Consider the following 19042-nt stretch of genomic DNA (forward strand, 5'->3'; position numbering starts at 1 on the left):
CCTTGCTTCATATTCGTCACCAAACCCACTGGCTCCAGGTCATCTATAAGTATTTTCTAGGTAAAGCCCTGCCTTATCTCAGCTCACTGGTCACCATAGCAGCACCCACCCATAACATGTGCTCCAGCAGGTATATCTCACTGGTCACCCCCAAAGCCAATTCCTCCTTTGGCTGCCTTTCCTTCCAGTTCTCTGCTGCCAATGACTGGAACAAATTGCAAAAATCACTGAAGCTGGAGACTCATGTCTCCCTCACTAACTTTAAGCATCAGCTGTCAGAGCAGCTCACAGATCACTACACCTGTACATAGCCCATCTTGTAAATAACCCATCCAACTACCTCATCCCCATACTGTTATTGTTTTTCTTCTCCTTTGCACCCCAGTATCTCTACTTGCACATTCATCTTCTGCACATCTATCACTGTGGTGTTTAATTGCTAAATTGTATTTTTTTGCCACTATGGCCTATTTATTGCCTTACCTCCCTTATCTTACTCCTTTATATAATTTTTTTCTATTGTGTTATTGACTGTATGTTTGTTTATTCCATGTTTAACTCTGTGTTGTTGTTTGTGTCGCACTGCTTTGCTTTATCTTGGCCAGGTCGTGGTTGTAAATGAGAACTTCTCAACTAGCCTACCTGGTTAAATTAAGGTGAAATAAAAAATGGAGGAGTTTTCAAGGTGGAGTCTAAATTCTGGTTCACACACACAGTTTTATGATAGGTCTGATTTTATAACGGGAAACATGTATGGCGTGTGCCAAGTTTATAAATCTCAATATTTTTGTAAGTTCGAAGACTTTTAAGAAATGGTGCACACAGACATTTTGTGTGAAAATTACACATAATTTTCCCGAGGCCCCAGGGAATTATCAACGTTTTCAGTCACAATTTGCTTTAACCTCATAATAACATCCATGAAATTGATCAAATGAAGGCTGATTTAACTTTAATATGGTACAGTAGCTAGTGCAAGAGCTCCTGTCTAGCTAAGGTTCAGCTAAATGTCAGCATTCATGTGGCAATGTGAGGATGCAGAAATTACTTTGTTTAGTTAGCTAGCTAGCTAGCTAACATAACCTAGCTGTGTAACCTATATTATAATATGAATGACACTGTATGATAACATTACTGTACTTTTATATTTGTATGGGAGGGGTAAACGTTAATTATTGATATGCTAACATTACTTGATCATGAAGCATGTTGTTCGTTAACTAGCTACCTAGCAGGAGTTAGCTGTGTAATGTCAGCTAATTGAATGTTTAAGTTCAAGAAAATAAACCCTTGAATTGTCTGCACATGCTTGTGGATTGTTGCATTATTCAAGAGTGTAATGTGGTTTGTTTGCATTATTCAGTATTGGAATATGTTTTAGAAGAAAATTTGCTTGAATTGTTGAATAGTTTGTGCATAATGGAAATCTCTCTCTCTCTCTCTCTTTCTGCATCATTTCCATTCCCCATGTTTTTTTTGTAAATGTATACAGTACCAGTCAAAGGTTTGGACACACCTACTCATTCCAAGGTTTTCTTTATTTTTTATCTATTTTCTACATTGTGGAATAATAGTGAATACATAAAAACTATCAAATAACACATATGGAATCATGTAGTAACAAAAAAAAACTGTGTTTTTGATTCTTTTAAGTAGCCACCCTTTGCCTTGATGACAGCTTTGCACACTCTTGGCATTCTCTCAATCAACTTCATGAGTTAGTCACCTGGAATGCATTTCAATGAACAGGTGTGCCTTGTTAAACGTTCATTTGTGGAATTGATTTAGTTCTTAATGTGTTTCAGCTAATCAGTTGTGTTGTGACAAGGTAGGGGTGATATACAGAAGATTGCCCTATTTGACCAAGTCCATATTATGGCAAGAACAGCTCAAATAAACAAAGAGAAACGATAGTCCATCATTTCTTTAAGACATGAAGGTCAATCAATCAGGAAAATATCAAGAAAGTTTCTTCAAGTGCAGTCGCAAAAACCATCAAGCACTATGATGAAACTGGCTCTCATGAGGACCGCCACAGGAAAGGAAGACCCAGAGTTACCTCTGCTGCAGAGGACAAGTTCATTACAGTTACCAGCAGCCCAAATAAATGCTTCACAGAGTTCAAGTAACAGACACATCTCAACATCAACTGTTCAGAGGAGACTGTTTGAATTAGGCCTTCATGGTTGAATTTCTGCAAAGAAACCACTATTAAAGGACACCAATAAGCAGAAGAGACTTGGTTGGGCCAAGAAAAACGATCAATGGACATTAGACCGGGGGAATCTGTCCTTTGTGAGATGCAGAGTACGTGAGCGGATGATCTCTGCCTGTGTAGTTCCCACCATGAAGCATGGAGGAAGAGGTGTGATGGAGTGGGGGTGCTTTGCTGGTGACTCTTGTCTGTGATTTATTTAGATTTCAAGGCACACTTAACCAGCATGGCTACGACAGCATTCTGCAGCGATAAGTCACACCATCTGGGTTGCGCTTATTGGGACTATAATTTGTTTTTCAACAGGACAATGACCAACACACATTTCACCAAGGGCTATTTCACCAAAAAAGGAGAGTGATGGAGTGCTGCATCAGATGACTTGGCCTCCACAATCGCCCGACCTCAACCCAATTGAGATGGTTTGGGATGAGTTGGACCGCAAAGTGAAGGAAAAGCAGCCAACAATTCCTCAGCATTAGTGGTAACTGCTTCAAGACTGTTGGAAAAAGCATTCCAGGTGAAGCTGCTTGAGAGAATGCCAAGAGTGTGCAAAGCTGTCATCAAGGCAAAGGGTGGCTACTTTGAAGAATCTCAAATATAAAATATATTTTGAATTGTTTAACACTTTGGTTACTACAAAATTCCATATGTTTTTATTTCAATATGTGGATGTCTTCACAATTATTCTACAATGTAGAAAATAGTAAACAATAAAGAAAAACTTTGGCTAGGTGCGCCCAAACTTTTGACTCGTACTGTATATAAATTATATTTTAGAAATATGTATATTTTTCCTTTATTATTTTCCCTTAACCCCCTTTCCCTTATTTGATTATTGATCGATTGACTACGATTTTTTTTTAAATCACCCAGCAGTGGTATTTGCAGAGTCAGCTCCAGGTAAATGTTCAATTCTTTAGCCATTCCTAAACCTGTGACCAAAAACAAGCTACATATGACAATACCAAAACAAACAAAGCAATATCTGCAGAGCTGGGATGGTTGTATTCCCCATATATATAGCATTCTATTGGTTGCAAGAATTTTGTGTCATAATTTCAATTGAAAAACTCGTTTTGTGTATTAGTTCATAAACCATGTCCATGGAATTGGTACATCAAATCTCTTCCCAACTAATTTCCTATCTATATGGCACACCTGTCAATTTTTTGGGTCCTTAAATTAAACTGATATACTTTTTTATTTATCATAGTTTTCTTTAGCCAATTTAGGTCTTTAAGGGCCAACAGACAAGGTCTATACTTTCTCCCCCTTTACTTACCTCTACCATTCTTGTGACAATTAGTTAGTTGTAATTAGAGTAGAGCAGCAATTTTCTATATAATTTTGTTAGCTGCATGTGTGACATAACTCCACCAGTCCTATTTATGGTATTATCTACAAAAAGTATACTTACATTTTTTTATTTTTTTATTATATTGTTTTTTAAAAATCAATTTGTATATTTGAGTTTAACAATAATTTTTGTTGTAATATTACCATTACTGTCTTATTTATAACTAAGTTCTATTTCATTTTTAAAATGTTTTTTTTGCTATGTTTTGTTTGTACCTTAAAATAGTTTTATGTCTGTGCAGTGTATATATACAGTTGAAGTAGGAAGTTTACATACACTTAGGTTGGAGTCATTAAAACTCGTTTTTCAACCACTCCACAAATGTATTGTTAACAAACTATAGTTTTGGCAAGTCGGTTAGGACATCTACTTTGTGCATGACACAAGTAATCTTTCCAACAATTGTTTACAGACCAATTATTTTCACTTATATCACAAAACTGTATCACAATTCCAGTGGATCAGAGGTTTACATACACTAAGTTGACTGTGCCTTTAAACAGCTTGGAAAATTCCCCAAAATGATATCATGGCTTTAGAAGCTTCTGATAGGCTAATTGACATTATTTGAGTCAATTGGAGGTGTACCTGTATTTCAAGGCCTACCTTCAACCTCAGTGCCTCTTTGCTTGACATCATGGGAAAATCAAAAGAAATCAGCCAAGACCTCCAAAAACAATTGTAGACCTCCACAAGTCTGGTTCATTCTTGGGAGCAATTTCCAAATGCCTGAAGGTACCACGTTCATCTGTACAAACAATAGTCAAAAAGTATAAACACCATGGGACCACTCAGCCATCATACCGCTCAGGAAGGAGACGCGTTCTGTCTCCTAGAGATTAACATACTTTGGTGCGAAAAGTGCAAATCAATCCCAGAACAACAGCAAAGGACCTTGTGAAGACGCTGGAGAAAACAGGAACAAAGTATCTACATACACAGTAAAACGAGTCCTATATCGACATAACCTGAAAAGCCACTCAGCAAGGAAGAAGCCACTGCTCCAAAACCTCCATAAAAAAGCCAGACTACAGTTTGCAACTGCACATGGGGACAAAGATCATACTTTTTGGAGAAATGTCCTCTGGTCTGATGAAACAAAAATGGAACTGTTTGAACATAATGACCATCGTTATGTTTGAAGGAAAAAGGGGGAGGCTTGCAAGCCGAAAAACACCATCCCAACCGTGAAGCACGGGGGTGGTAGCATCATGTTGTGGGGGTGCTTTGCTGCAGGAGGGACTGGTGCACTTCACAAAGTAGATGGCATCATGAGGCAGGAAAATTATGTGGATATATTGAAGCAACATCTCAAGACAACAGTCAGGAAGTTAAAGCTTGGTCGCAAATGGGTCTTCCAAATGGACAATGACCCCAAGCATACTTCCAAAGTTGTGGCAAAATGGCTTTCAGGACAACAAAGTCAAGGTATTGGAGTGGCCATCACAAAGCAAAGCCCTGACCTCAAACCTATAGAACGTTTGTGGGCAGAACTGAAAATGAGTGTGTGAACAAGGAGGCCTACAAACCTGACTCAGTTACACCAGCTCTGCCAGGAGGAATGGGCCAAAATTCACCCAACTTATTGTGGGAGGTTTGTGGAAGGTTACCCGAAGCGTTTGACTGAAGTTAAACAACTTAAAGGCAATGCTACCAAATACTAATTGAGTGTATGTAAACTTCTGACTCACTGGGAATGTGATGAAAGAAATACAAGCTGAAATAAATCATTCTCTTTACTATTATTCAGACATTTCACATTCTTAAAATAAAGTGGTGATCCTAACTAACAGGGACGTTTTACTAGGATTAAATGTCAGGAATTGTGAAAATTTGAGTTTTTTGGCTAAGGTGTATGTAAACTTCTGACTTCAACAGTGACGTTTTACTAGCATTAAATGACCGGAATTGTGAAAATTTGAGTTGTTTGGCTAAGGTGTATGTAAACTTCTGACTTCAACTGTATATATATGTGTGTGTTTTCAATGTTGCACTGTATGTACTGTATTGTTTGCACTATAAAATAGTTATCTAGTAATGAGGTACACTACAGTAATTACTACTACCTTACATTTCCCTAGCTTCTCAGGGCTGAAGATGCTAGCTGGCAGTCTTGTCCCTGGAGTAGAGGTCGACCGATTATGATTTTTCAACGCCGATACCGATTATTGGAGGACCAAAAAAGCTGATGCCGATTAATCGGCCGATTTTATTTATTTATTTATAATGACAATTACAACAATACTGAATGAACACTTATTTTAACTTAATATAATACATCAATAAAATCTATTTAGCCTCAAGTAAATAATGAAATATGTTCAATTTGGTTTAAATAATGCAAAAACAAAGTGTTGGAGAAGAAAGTAAAAGTGCAATTTGTGATATGTAAGTAAGCTAACGTTTCAGTTCCTTGCTCAGAACATGAGAACATATGAAAGCTGGTGCTTCCTTTTAACATGAGTCATCTATTCCCAGGTAAGAAGTTTTAGGTTGTAGTTATAATAATTATAGGACTATTTCTCTCTATACCATTTGTATTTCATTAACCTTTGACTATTGGATGTTCTTATAGGCACTTTAGTATTGCCAGTGTCTCTCCTCGCTCCTCCCTGGGCTCGAACCAGCAACACAACGACAACAGCCACCATTGAAGCAGCGTTACCCATGCAGAGCTAGGGGAACAGCTACTAGAAGGCTCAGAGCGAGTGACATTTGAAACACTATTAGCGAGCGCAAACTACCTAGCCATTTCACTTCGGTTACACCAGCCTCATCTCGGGAGTTGATAGGCTTGAAGTCATAAACAGCGCAATGCTTGACGCACAACGAAGAGCTGCTGGCAAAACATACGAAAGTGCTGTTTGAATGAATGTTTACGCGCCTGCTTCTGCCTACCACCGCTCAGTCAGATACTTAGATACTTGTTTGCTCAGTCAGATTATATGCAACGCAGGACAAGCTAGATAATATCTAGTAATATCATCAACCATGTAGTTAACTAGTGATTATGATAGATTTTTTTTTTGTAAGATAAATGTAATGCTAGCGAGCAACAGGCAGTCGCTTAACAGGCAGTCTCCTTGTGGAGTGCAACGAGAGAGAGGCAGGTCGTTATTGCATTGGACTAGTTAACTGTAAGGTTGCAAGATTGTATCCCCCGAGCTGACAAGGTTGAAAATCAGTCGTTCTGCCCAAGGCAGTTAACCCACCGTTCCTAGGCCGTCATTGAAAATAAGAATGTGTTCTTAACTGACTTGCATAGTTAAATAAAGGTATAAAAAATAAACTATATATATTTTTTAATTGGCAAAACGACGCCTAAAAATACAGATTTCCGATTGTTATGAAAACTTGAAATCGGCCCTAATTAATCGGCCATTCCGATTAATCGGTCGACCTCTACCCTGGAGATTAGATGTTTAGGGCCATAGGATGTGTGACGCATGATGCACAAATACTGAGTCAGCAGATAGTGTGTGTGTGTGACTGTGTGTGTATGTGTGTTCTTAGATGCCAGTAACTGACGTCATAATGTTGTGTGATTGAGGCTGTTAATTTGAGAGATTACAATTCCTCATGCACACACACATTGCACTCAGAATTTATATTGCAGCCATGATTACGAGGATTGTAAACATTTGGCTCTGACCCTACTTTCCGTGTCAGTAGAACATAAAATCCTCTGCCAGCTACTGTATAAAACTGAAATGGGGGTAAGAGTGAGCGGTGTTTACAGTGTGTGTGTTCCATTCTCTTCCGTGGCGTAATGACAGAGCAGGAAATAACATACACATACTCTTGGGGTAAATGAGCATGGGCAGTGTAAATGCTTGTTTACCAATCCTAATGTCACACACACACACACACAGACACACACACAGGATGACGTTTATAGAGCCTTGTCCTTGCGGCAGAACTGAGCGATTTCCACCAGATAGGACTGCTGCAATGTCAAAATTGGCTATATTGTACAAATTCAGGAAAGCAAAATTGAGCTTTTGGTGTTAATTTAAGGTTAAGTTTAGGCATTAGAGTTAGCAGTGTGGTTAGGGTTAAGGTTATGTTTAAAAGATTGTATGACTTTGTGCCTGTGCCAGCGACTTACCACTCTGGAGAGCTGCCTCCAGAACATTATTCATGACGAAAACGCTAACCTGCCACACACACACACACACACACACACACACAAAGGATAGAGCAGGTCCCCTGCCACGCTGTGTGTGTGTGTGTGTGAGAGACAGGGGGCTGAGTTATTTTTTGTTTATATGTGTGTGTAAGCGCTGGGCTGTCATGTTGTCCACTCTAAACACTCCTCCATCCCTCGTCAGCCCCTGTCCCCCTGGCCAAGCATAGACTCAGGGGTCAGGGGAGAGATGTCACTGTCAGGGCCCCTGCAGCAGACAGGGCTGATGTGTGGAGACAGAGTGATGGATGAAGTCTACCCCTGCTCCTCCCTCCATCCTCATCCTCCTGCTCCTCCTCATTCTTAAGAGTGGGGGAGGAGAGAGGGAGAAGAGAAGAGGTGGCTGGAGGTGTGAGGGGGAGGGGGTAGACAGGAAGGGGGAGTAGGATGTAGGGGAGAAACAAGGGTATGGGGATAGAAAGGGAGAGAGGGTGAAAGAGAAGGGAGGGGGACAGTGAGGGAATCACGTGATCGTGTAGCAGCTGCATGACTGAGAGGGCTGTTCCTGGAGGAGCGAGAACAAGACCGAGAGAACGAGAGAGAACGAGAGATAGAGAGAGCAAGACAGAGAGGGAATGAGAGATAGACGGAGCGTGAAGAAGAAAGAGGGAGAGTGTGAAAGGGAAAGAGAGCGTGAGAGAAAAGATAATGCCAGCAGGAAGAACAGGGAGCCGGTGAGTGTTTGTTATGTCCTAGTGTATGTGTGCCTGGTGTGGTGAGCATGTGTATCAGTGTGTATGTATTTTTGTGAGAGAGAAAGAGACCCAGTGAGAGGGAGAGAGAAAAGATAAACAAACCAAAGCGAGCATGGAAGGGGGAAATATAGAGGCAGTGTGTGCATTCATGTTCGTGTGAGTTATTTTGCTAAATAAGCTCGAGCTTGTTAGAGAAACAGAGAGAGAAAGAGAGAAACAGAGAATCAGAATGACAGAGAAACAGATGAACCGAGAGAGAGAAACCGAGAGAGAGAAACAGAGAAAGAGAGAAACAGTGTGAGAGAGAGAAACAGAGAAACAGTGTGAGAGAGAGAAACAGAGAGAAACAGAGAAACAGTGTGAGAGAGAGAAACAGAGAGAAACAGAGAAACAGAGAAACAGTGTGAGAGAGAGAAACAGAGAAACAGTGTGAGAGAGAGAAACAGAGAAACAGTGTGAGAGAGAAACAGAGAAACAGAGAGAGAGAGAAACAGAGAGAAACAGTGTGAGAGAGAGAAACAGAGAAACAGAGAGAGAGAGAAACAGAGAGAAACAGAGAAACAGAGAGAAAAAGAGAAACAGTGTGAGAGAGAGAAACAGAGAAACAGTGTGAGAGAGAAACAGAGAGAAACAGTGTGAGAGAGAGAAACAGAGAGAAACAGAGAAACAGTGTGAGAGAGAGAAACAGAGAAACAGTGTGAGAGAGAGAAACAGAGAAACAGTGTGTGAGAGAGAAACAGAGAGAAACAGAGAAACAGTGTGAGAGAGAGAAACAGAGAGAAACAGAGAAACAGTGTGTGAGAGAGAAACAGAGAGAAACAGAGAAACAGTGTGTGAGAGAGAAACACAGAGAAACAGAGAAACAGTGTGAGAGAGAGAAACAGAGAGAAACAGAGAAACAGTGTGAGAGAGAGAAACAGAGAGAAAAAGTGTGAGAGAGAGAAACAGAGAAACAGTGTGAGAGAGAAACAGAAACAGAGAGAAACAGAGAAACAGTGTGAGAGAGAGAAACAGAGAAACAGTGTGAGAGAGAGAAACAGAGAAACAGTGTGAGAGAGAAACAGAGAAACAGAGAGAGAGAGAAACAGAGAGAAACAGTGTGAGAGAGAGAAACAGAGAAACAGAGAGAGAGAGAGAAACAGAGAGAAACAGAGAAACAGAGAGAAAAAGAGAAACAGTGTGAGAGAGAGAAACAGAGAAACAGTGTGAGAGAGAAACAGAGAGAAACAGTGTGAGAGAGAGAAACAGAGAGAAACAGAGAAACAGTGTGAGAGAGAGAAACAGAGAAACAGTGTGAGAGAGAGAAACAGAGAGAAACAGAGAAACAGTGTGAGAGAGAGAAACAGAGAAACAGTGTGTGAGAGAGAAACAGAGAGAAACAGAGAAACAGTGTGAGAGAGAGAAACAGAGAGAAACAGAGAAACAGTGTGTGAGAGAGAAACAGAGAGAAACAGAGAAACAGTGTGTGAGAGAGAAACACAGAGAAACAGAGAAACAGTGTGAGAGAGAGAAACACAGAGAAACAGAGAAACAGTGTGAGAGAGAGAAACAGAGAGAAACAGAGAAACAGTGTGAGAGAGAGAAACAGAGAGAAACAGTGTGAGAGAGAGAAACAGAGAAACAGTGTGAGAGAGAAACAGAAACAGAGAGAAACAGAGAAACAGTGTGAGAGTGAGAAACAGAGAGAGAAACAGTGTGAGAGAGCGAAACAGAGAGAAACAGAGAGAGAGAAACAGTGTGAGAGAGAGAAACAGAGAGAAACAGTGTGAGAGAGAGAAACAGAGAAACAGTGTGAGAGAGAGAAACAGAGCGAAAGAGAGAAACAGTTTGTGAGAGAGAAACAGAGAAACAGTGTGAGAGAGAGAAACAGAGAGAAACCGTGAGAGAGAGAGAAACCGTGAGAGAGAGAGAAACAGTGTGAGAGAGAGAAACAGTGTGAGAGAGAGAAACAGAGAAACAGAGAGAAACAGAGAAACAGTGTGAGAGAGAAACAGAGAAACAGAAACTGAGAGAGAAACAGAGAAATGGTGTGTGAGAGAGAAACAGAGAAACAGAGAAACAGAGAGAGAGAAACAGAGAAATGGTGTGAGAGAGAGAAACAGAGAAACAGTGTGAGAGAGCGAAACAGAGAAACTGAGCAAGAGAGAAACAGAGAAACATGGAGAAACAGAGAAAGAGAAACAGAGAAACAGAGAGAAAGAGAAACAGAGAGAGAGAAAGAGAAAAACAGAGAGAGATAGAAACAGAGCAAAACAGAGAGAGAGAGAAACAGAGAAACATGGAGAAACAGAGAAAGAGAAACAGAGAAACAGAGAGAGAGAGAAACAGAGAGAAAGAGAAACAGAGAGAGAGAAAGAGAGAAACAGAGCAAAACAGAGAGAGAGAGAAACAGAGAAAAACAGAGAGAGATAGAAACAGAGAGAAACAGAGAGAGAGAGAGAAACAGAGAGAGAAACAGAAAAAAACAGAGAGAGATAGAAACAGGGAAAAACAGAGAGAGAGAGAAAACAGAGAGAGATAGAAACAGGGCAAAACAGAGAGAGATAGAAACAGGGCAAAACAGAGAGAGATAGAAACAGGGCAAAACAGAGAGAGAGGGGGGGCTAAAGCAGTGGGAATAGGAGAGAGAGAGAGAGGATGTGGCGATGTCTCAACTCACATGCAGCTGTAAGGATCTGTGTGTGTGTGTCTCTCTGTCTGTCGAAGTGGTGTGGGGGTGGGGCGGTAGAGTGTATGATGCTTGGGTTAAATTCAGTGCTAATAGCTGTATGTGGGTCACTGGGAGGGCAGTGGGGGAATACTAATAATGTTAGTGTGTGTGTGTGTGTGTGTGTGTGTGTGTGTGTGTGTGTGTGTGTGTGTGTGTGTGTGTGTGTGTGTCTGCTTGCTTGCGTGTGTGTGTGTCATTGTCAAGGCTCTGACAGACTAACCTGACCTTATACTTGACCTCAGCTCCTTCCCATCTCTCAGAGCCGTCACACACACACTGCTCTATTATGATAGAGAGAATCCAAAGAGGCTAAATATTCCTCATTTCACTTTTTTGTCCTCTTCTTCTCCCTCTATCTTTCCAGGTATGAACCATGAGTCAAAGTCGCGGTCATTAGGAATGATCTCCACTGCAACTCGCACCACGGCGACGGTCAGCCCTCTTACCCCGCTAGCCAACGGGAGTGTGGCTGCTCACTCCGGATTCGCTGCCGCTCTCCGTCAACTGGCCAAACAGGCTGAAGACCCCAGAGGTTAGCACAGTGACCCCGCCTCATCTTACCCCAGGACAGACAATATCATCTATACAAAATCCATCCATCCGTGTTTGTGTGTTAGCTCCTAATGCAGGTAATTACCTGCTATTACATACTCCCTCTCACCCTCTCTTTCCTTCTCTCTCACTCCCACTCACTCTTTTGCCCTCTCTTTCCTTCTCTCTCACTCCCACTCACTCTCTCACCCTCTTTCCCTCTCTCTCACTCCCACTCACTCTCTCACCCTCTCTTTCCCTCTCTCTCACTCCCACTCACTATCTCACCCTCTCTTTCCTTCTCTCTCCCTCCCACTGACTCTCTCACCCTCTCTCTCACTCCCACTCACTCTCTTAACCTCTCTTTCCTTCTCTCTCACTCCCACTCACTCTCCCACCCTCTCATTTCCTCTCTCACTCCCACTCACTCTCTCGCCCTCTCTGTCCCTCTCTCACTCCCACTCACTCTCTCACCCTCTCTCTAGCTCCCACTCACTCTCTCACCCTCTCTTTCCCTCTCTCTCACTACCACTCACTCTCTTGCCCTCTCTTTCCCTCTCTCTCATTCACACTCACTCTCTCGCCCTCTCTATCCCTCTCTCACTCCCACTCACTCTCGCCCTCTCTTTCCTTCTCTCTCACTATCTCACCCTCTCTTTCCTTCTCTCTCCCTCCCACTCACTCTCTCACCCACTCTTTTCCTCTCTCTCACTACCACTCACTCTCTTGCCCTCTCTTTCCTTCTCTCTCCCTCCCACTCACTCTCTCACCCACTCTTTTCCTCTCTCTCACTACCACTCACTCTCTTGCCCTCTCTTTCCTTCTCTCTCACTCCCACTCACTCTCTCACCCTCTCTTTCCCTCTCTCTCACTCCCACTCACTCTCTCGCCCTCTCTGTCCCTCTCTCACTCCCACTCATTCTCTCACCCTCTCTCTCACTCCCACTCACTCTCTTGCTCTCTCTTTCCTTCTCTCTCACTCCCACTCACTCTCTTGCTCTCTCTTTCCTTCTCTCTCACTCACACTCACACTCTTGCCCTCTCTTTCCTTCTCTCTCCCTCCCACTCACTCTCACCCTCTCTTTCCTTCTCTCTCCCCCCCACTCACTCTCACCCTCTCTTTCCTTCTCTCTCACTCCCACTCTCTCTCACCCTCTCTTTCTCTCTCTCTCACGCCCACTCACTCTCACCCTCTCTTTCCTTCTCTCTCACTCCCACTCTCTCCCACCCTCTCTTTCCTTCTCTCTCACTCCCACTCACTATCTCACCCTCTCTTTCCTTCTCTCTCACTCCCACTCACTATCTCACCCTCTATTTCCTACTCTCTCACTCCCACTCACTCTCTTGCCCTCTTTCCTTCTCTCTCTCTCTCACTCCCACTCACTCTCACCCTCTCTTTCCTTCTCTCTCACTATCTCACCCTCTCTTTCCTTCTCTCTCACTCCCATTCACTCTCTCACCCTCTCTTTCCTTCTCTCTCCCTCCCACTCACTCTCTCACCCTCTCTTTCATTCTCTCTCACTCCCACTCACAATCTCACTCTCTCTTTCCTTCTCTATCACTATCTCACCCTCTCTTTCCTTCTCTCTTACTCTCTCACCCTCTCTTTCCTTCTCTCTCCCTCCCACTCACTCTGTCACCCACTTTTTCCTTCTCTCTCACCCCCACTCACTATCTCACCCTCTCTTTCCTTCTCTCTCACTCCCACTCACTATCTCACCCTCTCTTTCCTTCTCTCTCACTCCCACTCACTCTCTAACCCTCTCTTTCCTTCTCTCTCACTCCCACTCCCACTCACTCTCTCACTCTCTTTCCTTCTCTCTCACTCCCACTCACTCTCTCACCCTCACTTTCCTTCTCTCTCACTCCCACTCACTCTCTCACCCTCACTTTCCTTCTCTCTCACTATCACACCCTCTCTTTCCTTCTCTCTCACTCCCACTCACTATCTCACCCTCTCTTTCCTTCTCTCTCCCTCCCACTCACTCTCTCACTCCCACTGACTCTCTCACCCTCTCTTTCCTTCTTTCTCACTATCACTGACTCTCTCACCCTCTCTTTCCTTCTCTCTCCCTCCCACTCACTATCTCACCCTCTCTTTCCTTCTCTCTCACTATCTCACCCTGTCTTTCCTTATCTCTCACTCTCTCTCCTTTTCTCTCCCTCCCACTCACTCTCTCACTCTCTCTTTCCTTCTCTCCCTCCCACTCACTCTCTCACTCTCTCTTTCCTTCTCTCTCACTATCTCACCCTCTCTTTCACTCTCTCTTTCCTTTTCTCTCACTCCCACTCACTCTCTCGCCCTCTCTGTCCCTCTCTCACTCCCAATCACTCTCTCACCCTCTCTCTCACTCCCACTCACTATCTTGCTCTCTCTTTCCTTCTCTCTCACTCCCACTCACTCTCTCACCCTCTCTTTCCCTTCTCTCTCACTCACACTCACTCTCTTGCCCTCTCTTTCCTTCTCTCTCCCTCCCACTCACTCTCACCCTCTCTTTCCCTCTCTCTCACTATCACTCACTCACTTGCCCTCTCTTTCCTTCTCTCTCACTCCCACTCACTCTCTCACCCTCTCTTTCCCTTGTCTCTCACTCACACTCACTCTCTTGCCCTCTCTTTCCTTCTCTCTCCCTCCCACTCACTCTCACACTCTCTTTCCTTCTCTCTCACTCCCACTCACTCTCACACTCTCTTTCCTTCTCTCTCACTCCCACCCTCTCTCACCCTCTTTCTCTCTCTCTCACTCCCACTCACTCTCACCCTCTTTCCTTCTCTCCACTCCCACTCACTCTCTCACTCTCTTTCTCTCTCTCACTCCAACTCACTCTCTTGCCCTCTCTTCCTTCTGTCTCTCTCACGCCCCCCACTCACTCTCTCACCCTCTCTTTCCTCTCCGCTCACTATCTCACCCTCTTTCCTCTCTCTCACTCCCACTCACTCTCTCACCTCACTTTCTCTCTCTCTCACTCCACTCACTATCTCACCCTCTCTTTTCTCTCTCTCACTCCCACTCTCTCTCACCCTCTCTTTCCCTCTCTCTTCACTCCCACTCACTCTCTCACTCTCTTTCTCTCTCTCACTCCAACTCACTCTCTTGCCCTCTCTTCCTTCTCTCTCTCTCACTCCCACTCACTCTCACCCTCTCTTTCCTTCTCTCTCACTCCCACTCTCTCTCACCCTCTTTCTCTCTCTCTCACTCCCACTCACTATCTCACCCTCTCTTTCCTTCTTCTCTCACTACACACCCTCTCTTTCCTTCTCTCTCACTCCACTCACTATCTCACCCTCTCTTCCTTCTCTCTCCTCCCACTCACTCTCTCACTCCCACTGACTCTCTCACCCTCTCTTTCCTTCTTTCTCACTATCACTGACTCTCTCACCCTCATCTTTCCTTCTCCTCCCCTCCCACTCACTATCTCACCCTCTCTTTCCTTCTCTCTCACTATCTCACCCCTGTCTTTCCTTATCTCTCTCTCTCACTCTCTCTCCTTTTCTCTCCCTCCCCTCACTCTCTCACTCTCTCTTTCCTTCTCTCCCTCCACTCACTCTTCACTCTCTCTTTCCATTCTCCTCACTATCTCACCCTCTCTTTCAACTCTCTCTTTCCTTTTTCTCTCACTCCCACTCACTCTCTCGCCTCTCGTCCCTCTCACTCCCAATCACTCTCTCACCCTCTCTCTCACTCCCACTCACTATCTTGCTCTCTCTTTCCTTCTCTCTCACTCCCACTCACTCTCTCACCCTCTCTTTCCCTTCTCTCTCACTCACACTCACTCTCTTGCCCTCTCTTTCCTTCTCTCTCCCTCCCACTCACTCTCACCCTCTCTTTCCCTCTCTCTCACTATCACTCACTCTCTTGCCCTCTCTTCCTTCTCTCTCACTCCCACTCACTCTCTCACCCTCTCTTTCCCTTGTCTCTCACTCACACTCACTCTCTTGCCCTCTCTTTCCTTCTCTCTCCCTCCCACTCACTCTCACCCTCTTTCCTTCTCTCTCACTCCCACTCACTCTCACACTCTCTTTCCTTCTCTCTCACTCCCACCCTCTCTCACCCTCTTTCTCTCACTCCCACTCACTCTCACCCTCTTTCCTTCTCTCTCACTCCCACTCACTCTCTCACTCTCTTTCTCTCTCTCACTCTCTTGCCCTCTCTTTCCTTCTGTCTCTCTCACGCCCACTCACTCTCTCACCCTCTCTTTCCTCTCGCTCACTATCTCACCCTCTTTCCTCTCTCTCACTCCCACTCACTCTCTCACCCTCACTTTCCTTCTCTCTCACTCCCACTCACTATCTCACCCTCTCTTTCTCTCTCTCACTCCCACTCTCTCTCACCCTCTCTTTCCCTCTCTCTCACTCCCACTCACTCTCTCACTCTCTTTCTCTCTCTCACTCCAACTCACTCTCTTGCCCTCTCTTTCCTTCTCTCTCTCTCACTCCCACTCACTCTCACCCTCTCTTTCCTTCTCTCTCACTCCCACTCTCTCTCACCCTCTTTCTCTCTCTCTCACTCCCACTCACTATCTCACCCTCTCTTTCCTTCTCTCTCACTATCTCACCCTGTCTTTCCTTATCTCTCACTCTCTCGCTCTCTCTTTCCTTTTCTCTCCCTCCCACTCCCTCTCTCACCCTCTCTTTCCTTCTCTCTCACTATCTCACCCTCTCTTTCACTCTCTCTTTCCTTTTCTCTCACTCCCACTCACTCTCTCGCCCTCTTTGTCCCTCTCTCACTCCCACTCACTCTCTCACCCTCTCTCTCACTCCCACTCACTATCTTGCTCTCTCTTTCCTTCTCTCTCACTCACACTCACTCTCGCCCTCTCTTTCCTTCTCTCTCCCTCCCACTCACTCTCAACCTCTCTTTCCTTCTCTCTCACTCCCACTCTCTCTCACCCTCTCTTTCTCTCTCTCTCACGCCCACTCACTCTCACCCTCTCTTTCCTTCTCTCTCACTCCCACTCTCTCCCACCCTCTCTTTCTTTCTCTCTCACTCCCACTCACTATCTCACCCTCTCTTTCATTCTCTCTCCCTCCCACTCACTCTCTCACCCTCTCTTTCCTTCTCTCTCCCTCCCACTCACTATCTCACCCGCTCTTTCCTTCTCTCTCACTCCCACTCACTATCTCACCCTCTATTTCCTTCTCTCTCACTCACACTCACTATCTCACCCTCTTTCCTTCTCCCTCACTATCTCACCCCCTCTTTCCTTCTCTCTCACCCTCTCTTTCCTTCTCTCTCCCTACCACTCACTCTCTCACCCTATTTTTCCTACTCTCTCTCACACTCACTATCTCACCCTCTCTTTCCTTCTCTCTCACTATCTCACCCTCTCTTTCCTTCTCTCTCACTATCTCACCCTCTCTTTCCTTCTCTCTCCCTCCCACTCACTATCTCACCCTCTCTTTCCTTCTCTCTCACTCTCTCACCCTCTCTTTCCTTCTCTCTCACTCCCACTCTCTCTCGCCCTCTCTTTCCTTCTCTCTCACTATCTCACCCTCTCTTTCCTTCTCTCTCCCTCACACTCACTATCTCACCCTCTTTCCTTCTCCCTCACTATCTCACCCCCTCTTTCCTTCTCTCTCACCCTCTCTTTCCTTCTCTCTCCCTACCACTCACTCTCTCACCCTATTTTTCCTACTCTCTCTCACACTCACTATCTCACCCTCTCTTTCCTTCTCTCTCACTATCTCACCCTCTCTTTCCTTCTCTCTCACTATCTCACCCTCTCTTTCCTTCTCTCTCCCTCCCACTCACTATCTCACCCTCTCTTTCCTTCTCTCTCACTCTCTCACCCTCTCTTTCCTTCTCTCTCACTCCCACTCTCTCTCGCCCCTCTCTTTCCTTCTCTCTCACTATCTCACCCTCTCTTTCCTTCTCTCTCCCTCCCGCTCACTCTCTCACCCACTCTTTCCTTCCCTCTCCCTCCCACTCACTATCTCACCCTCTCTTTCCTTCTCTCTCACTCACACTCACTATCTCACCCTCTCTTTCCTTCTCTCTCCACTATCTCACCCCCTCTTTCCTCTCTCTCACTCCCAGTCACTCTTTTGCCCTCTCTTTCCTTCTCTCTCACTCCCACTCACTCTCTCACCCTCTCTTTTATTCTCTCTCCCTCCCACTCACTCTCTCACCCTCTCTTTTATTCTCTCTCCCTCCCACTCACTCTCTCACCCTCTCTTTCCTTCTCTCTCCCTCCCACTCACTATCTCACCCTCTCTTTCCTTCTCTCTCCCTCCCACTCACTATCTCACCCTCTATTTCCTCTCTCTCACTCACACTCACTATCTCACCCTCTTTCCTTCTCCCTCACTATCTCACCCCCTCTTTCCTTCTCTCACTCCCACTCACTCTCTCACCCTCTCTTTCCTTCTCTCTCCCTACCACTCACTCTCTCACCCTCTCCTTTCTTCTCTCTCACTCCCACTCACTCTCTCACCCTCTTTTTCCTACTCTCTCACTCACACTCACTATCTCACCCTCTCTTTCCTTCTCTCTCACTATCTCACCCTCTCTTTCCTTCTCTCTCCCTCCCACTCACTATCTCACCCTCTCTTCCTACTCTCTCACCCTCTCTTTCCTTCTCTCTCACTCCCACTCTCTCTCGCCCTCTCTTTCCTTCTCTCTCACTATCTCACCCTCTCTTTCCTTCTCTCTCCCTCCCGCTCACTCTCTCATCCTCTCTTTCCTTCTCTCTCACTCCCACTCACTATCTCACCCTCTCTTTCCTTCTCTCTCACTCACTCACTATCTCACCCTCTCTTTCCCTCTCTCTCACTATCACTCACTCTCTTGCCCTCTCTTTCCTTCTCACTCACTCCCACTCACTCTCTCACCCTCTCTTTCCCTTGTCTCTCACTCACACTCACTCTCTTGCCCTCTCTTTCCTTCTCTCTCCCTCCCACTCACTCTCACCCTCTCTTTCCTTCTCTCTCACTCCCACTCACTCTCACACTCTCTTTCCTTCTCTCTCACTCTCTCACACTCTTTCTCTCTCTCACTCCAACTCACTCTCTTGCCCTCTCTTTCCTTCTCTCTCTCACTCCCACTCACTCTTACCCTCTCTTTCCTTCTCTCTCACTCCCACTCTCTCACCCTCTCGTTCCCTCTCTCTCACTCCCACTCACTCTCACTGTCTTTCTCTCTCTCACTCCAACTCACTCTCTTGCCCTCTCTTTCCTTCTGTCTCTCTCACTCCCACTCACTCTCACCCTCTCTTTCCTTCTCTCTCACTCCCACTCTCTCACCCTCTCGTTCCCTCTCTCTCACTCCCACTCACTCTCTCACTCTCTTTCTCTCTCTCACTCCAACTCACTCTCTTGCCCTCTTTCCTTCTGTCTCTCTCACTCC

General features: G+C 44.9%; 1 protein-coding gene across 2 annotated transcripts in view; it reads left to right on the forward strand.

The window, feature by feature from the left end:
- The window catches only part of LOC109888873 (genetic suppressor element 1), a 49237-nt gene that overhangs the window by 12950 nt on the left and 17245 nt on the right, over positions 1–19042 (forward strand). Inside the window, exons 1-2 of one of the 2 annotated variants that reach the window (XM_031822882.1) lie at positions 8162–8435; positions 11531–11698. In XM_031822882.1, coding sequence (XP_031678742.1) covers positions 11533–11698 — 166 coding nt within the window. In that variant the 5' untranslated portion in view covers positions 8162–8435; positions 11531–11532. Of the gene's footprint in view, positions 1–8161; positions 8436–11530; positions 11699–19042 lie in introns of those variants that run through there. The other variant, XM_020480038.2, reaches the window with a different exon arrangement.

This window comes from Oncorhynchus kisutch, linkage group LG4 (assembly GCF_002021735.2).
Source record: "Oncorhynchus kisutch isolate 150728-3 linkage group LG4, Okis_V2, whole genome shotgun sequence".
Taxonomy (NCBI): Eukaryota; Metazoa; Chordata; class Actinopteri; order Salmoniformes; family Salmonidae; genus Oncorhynchus; species Oncorhynchus kisutch.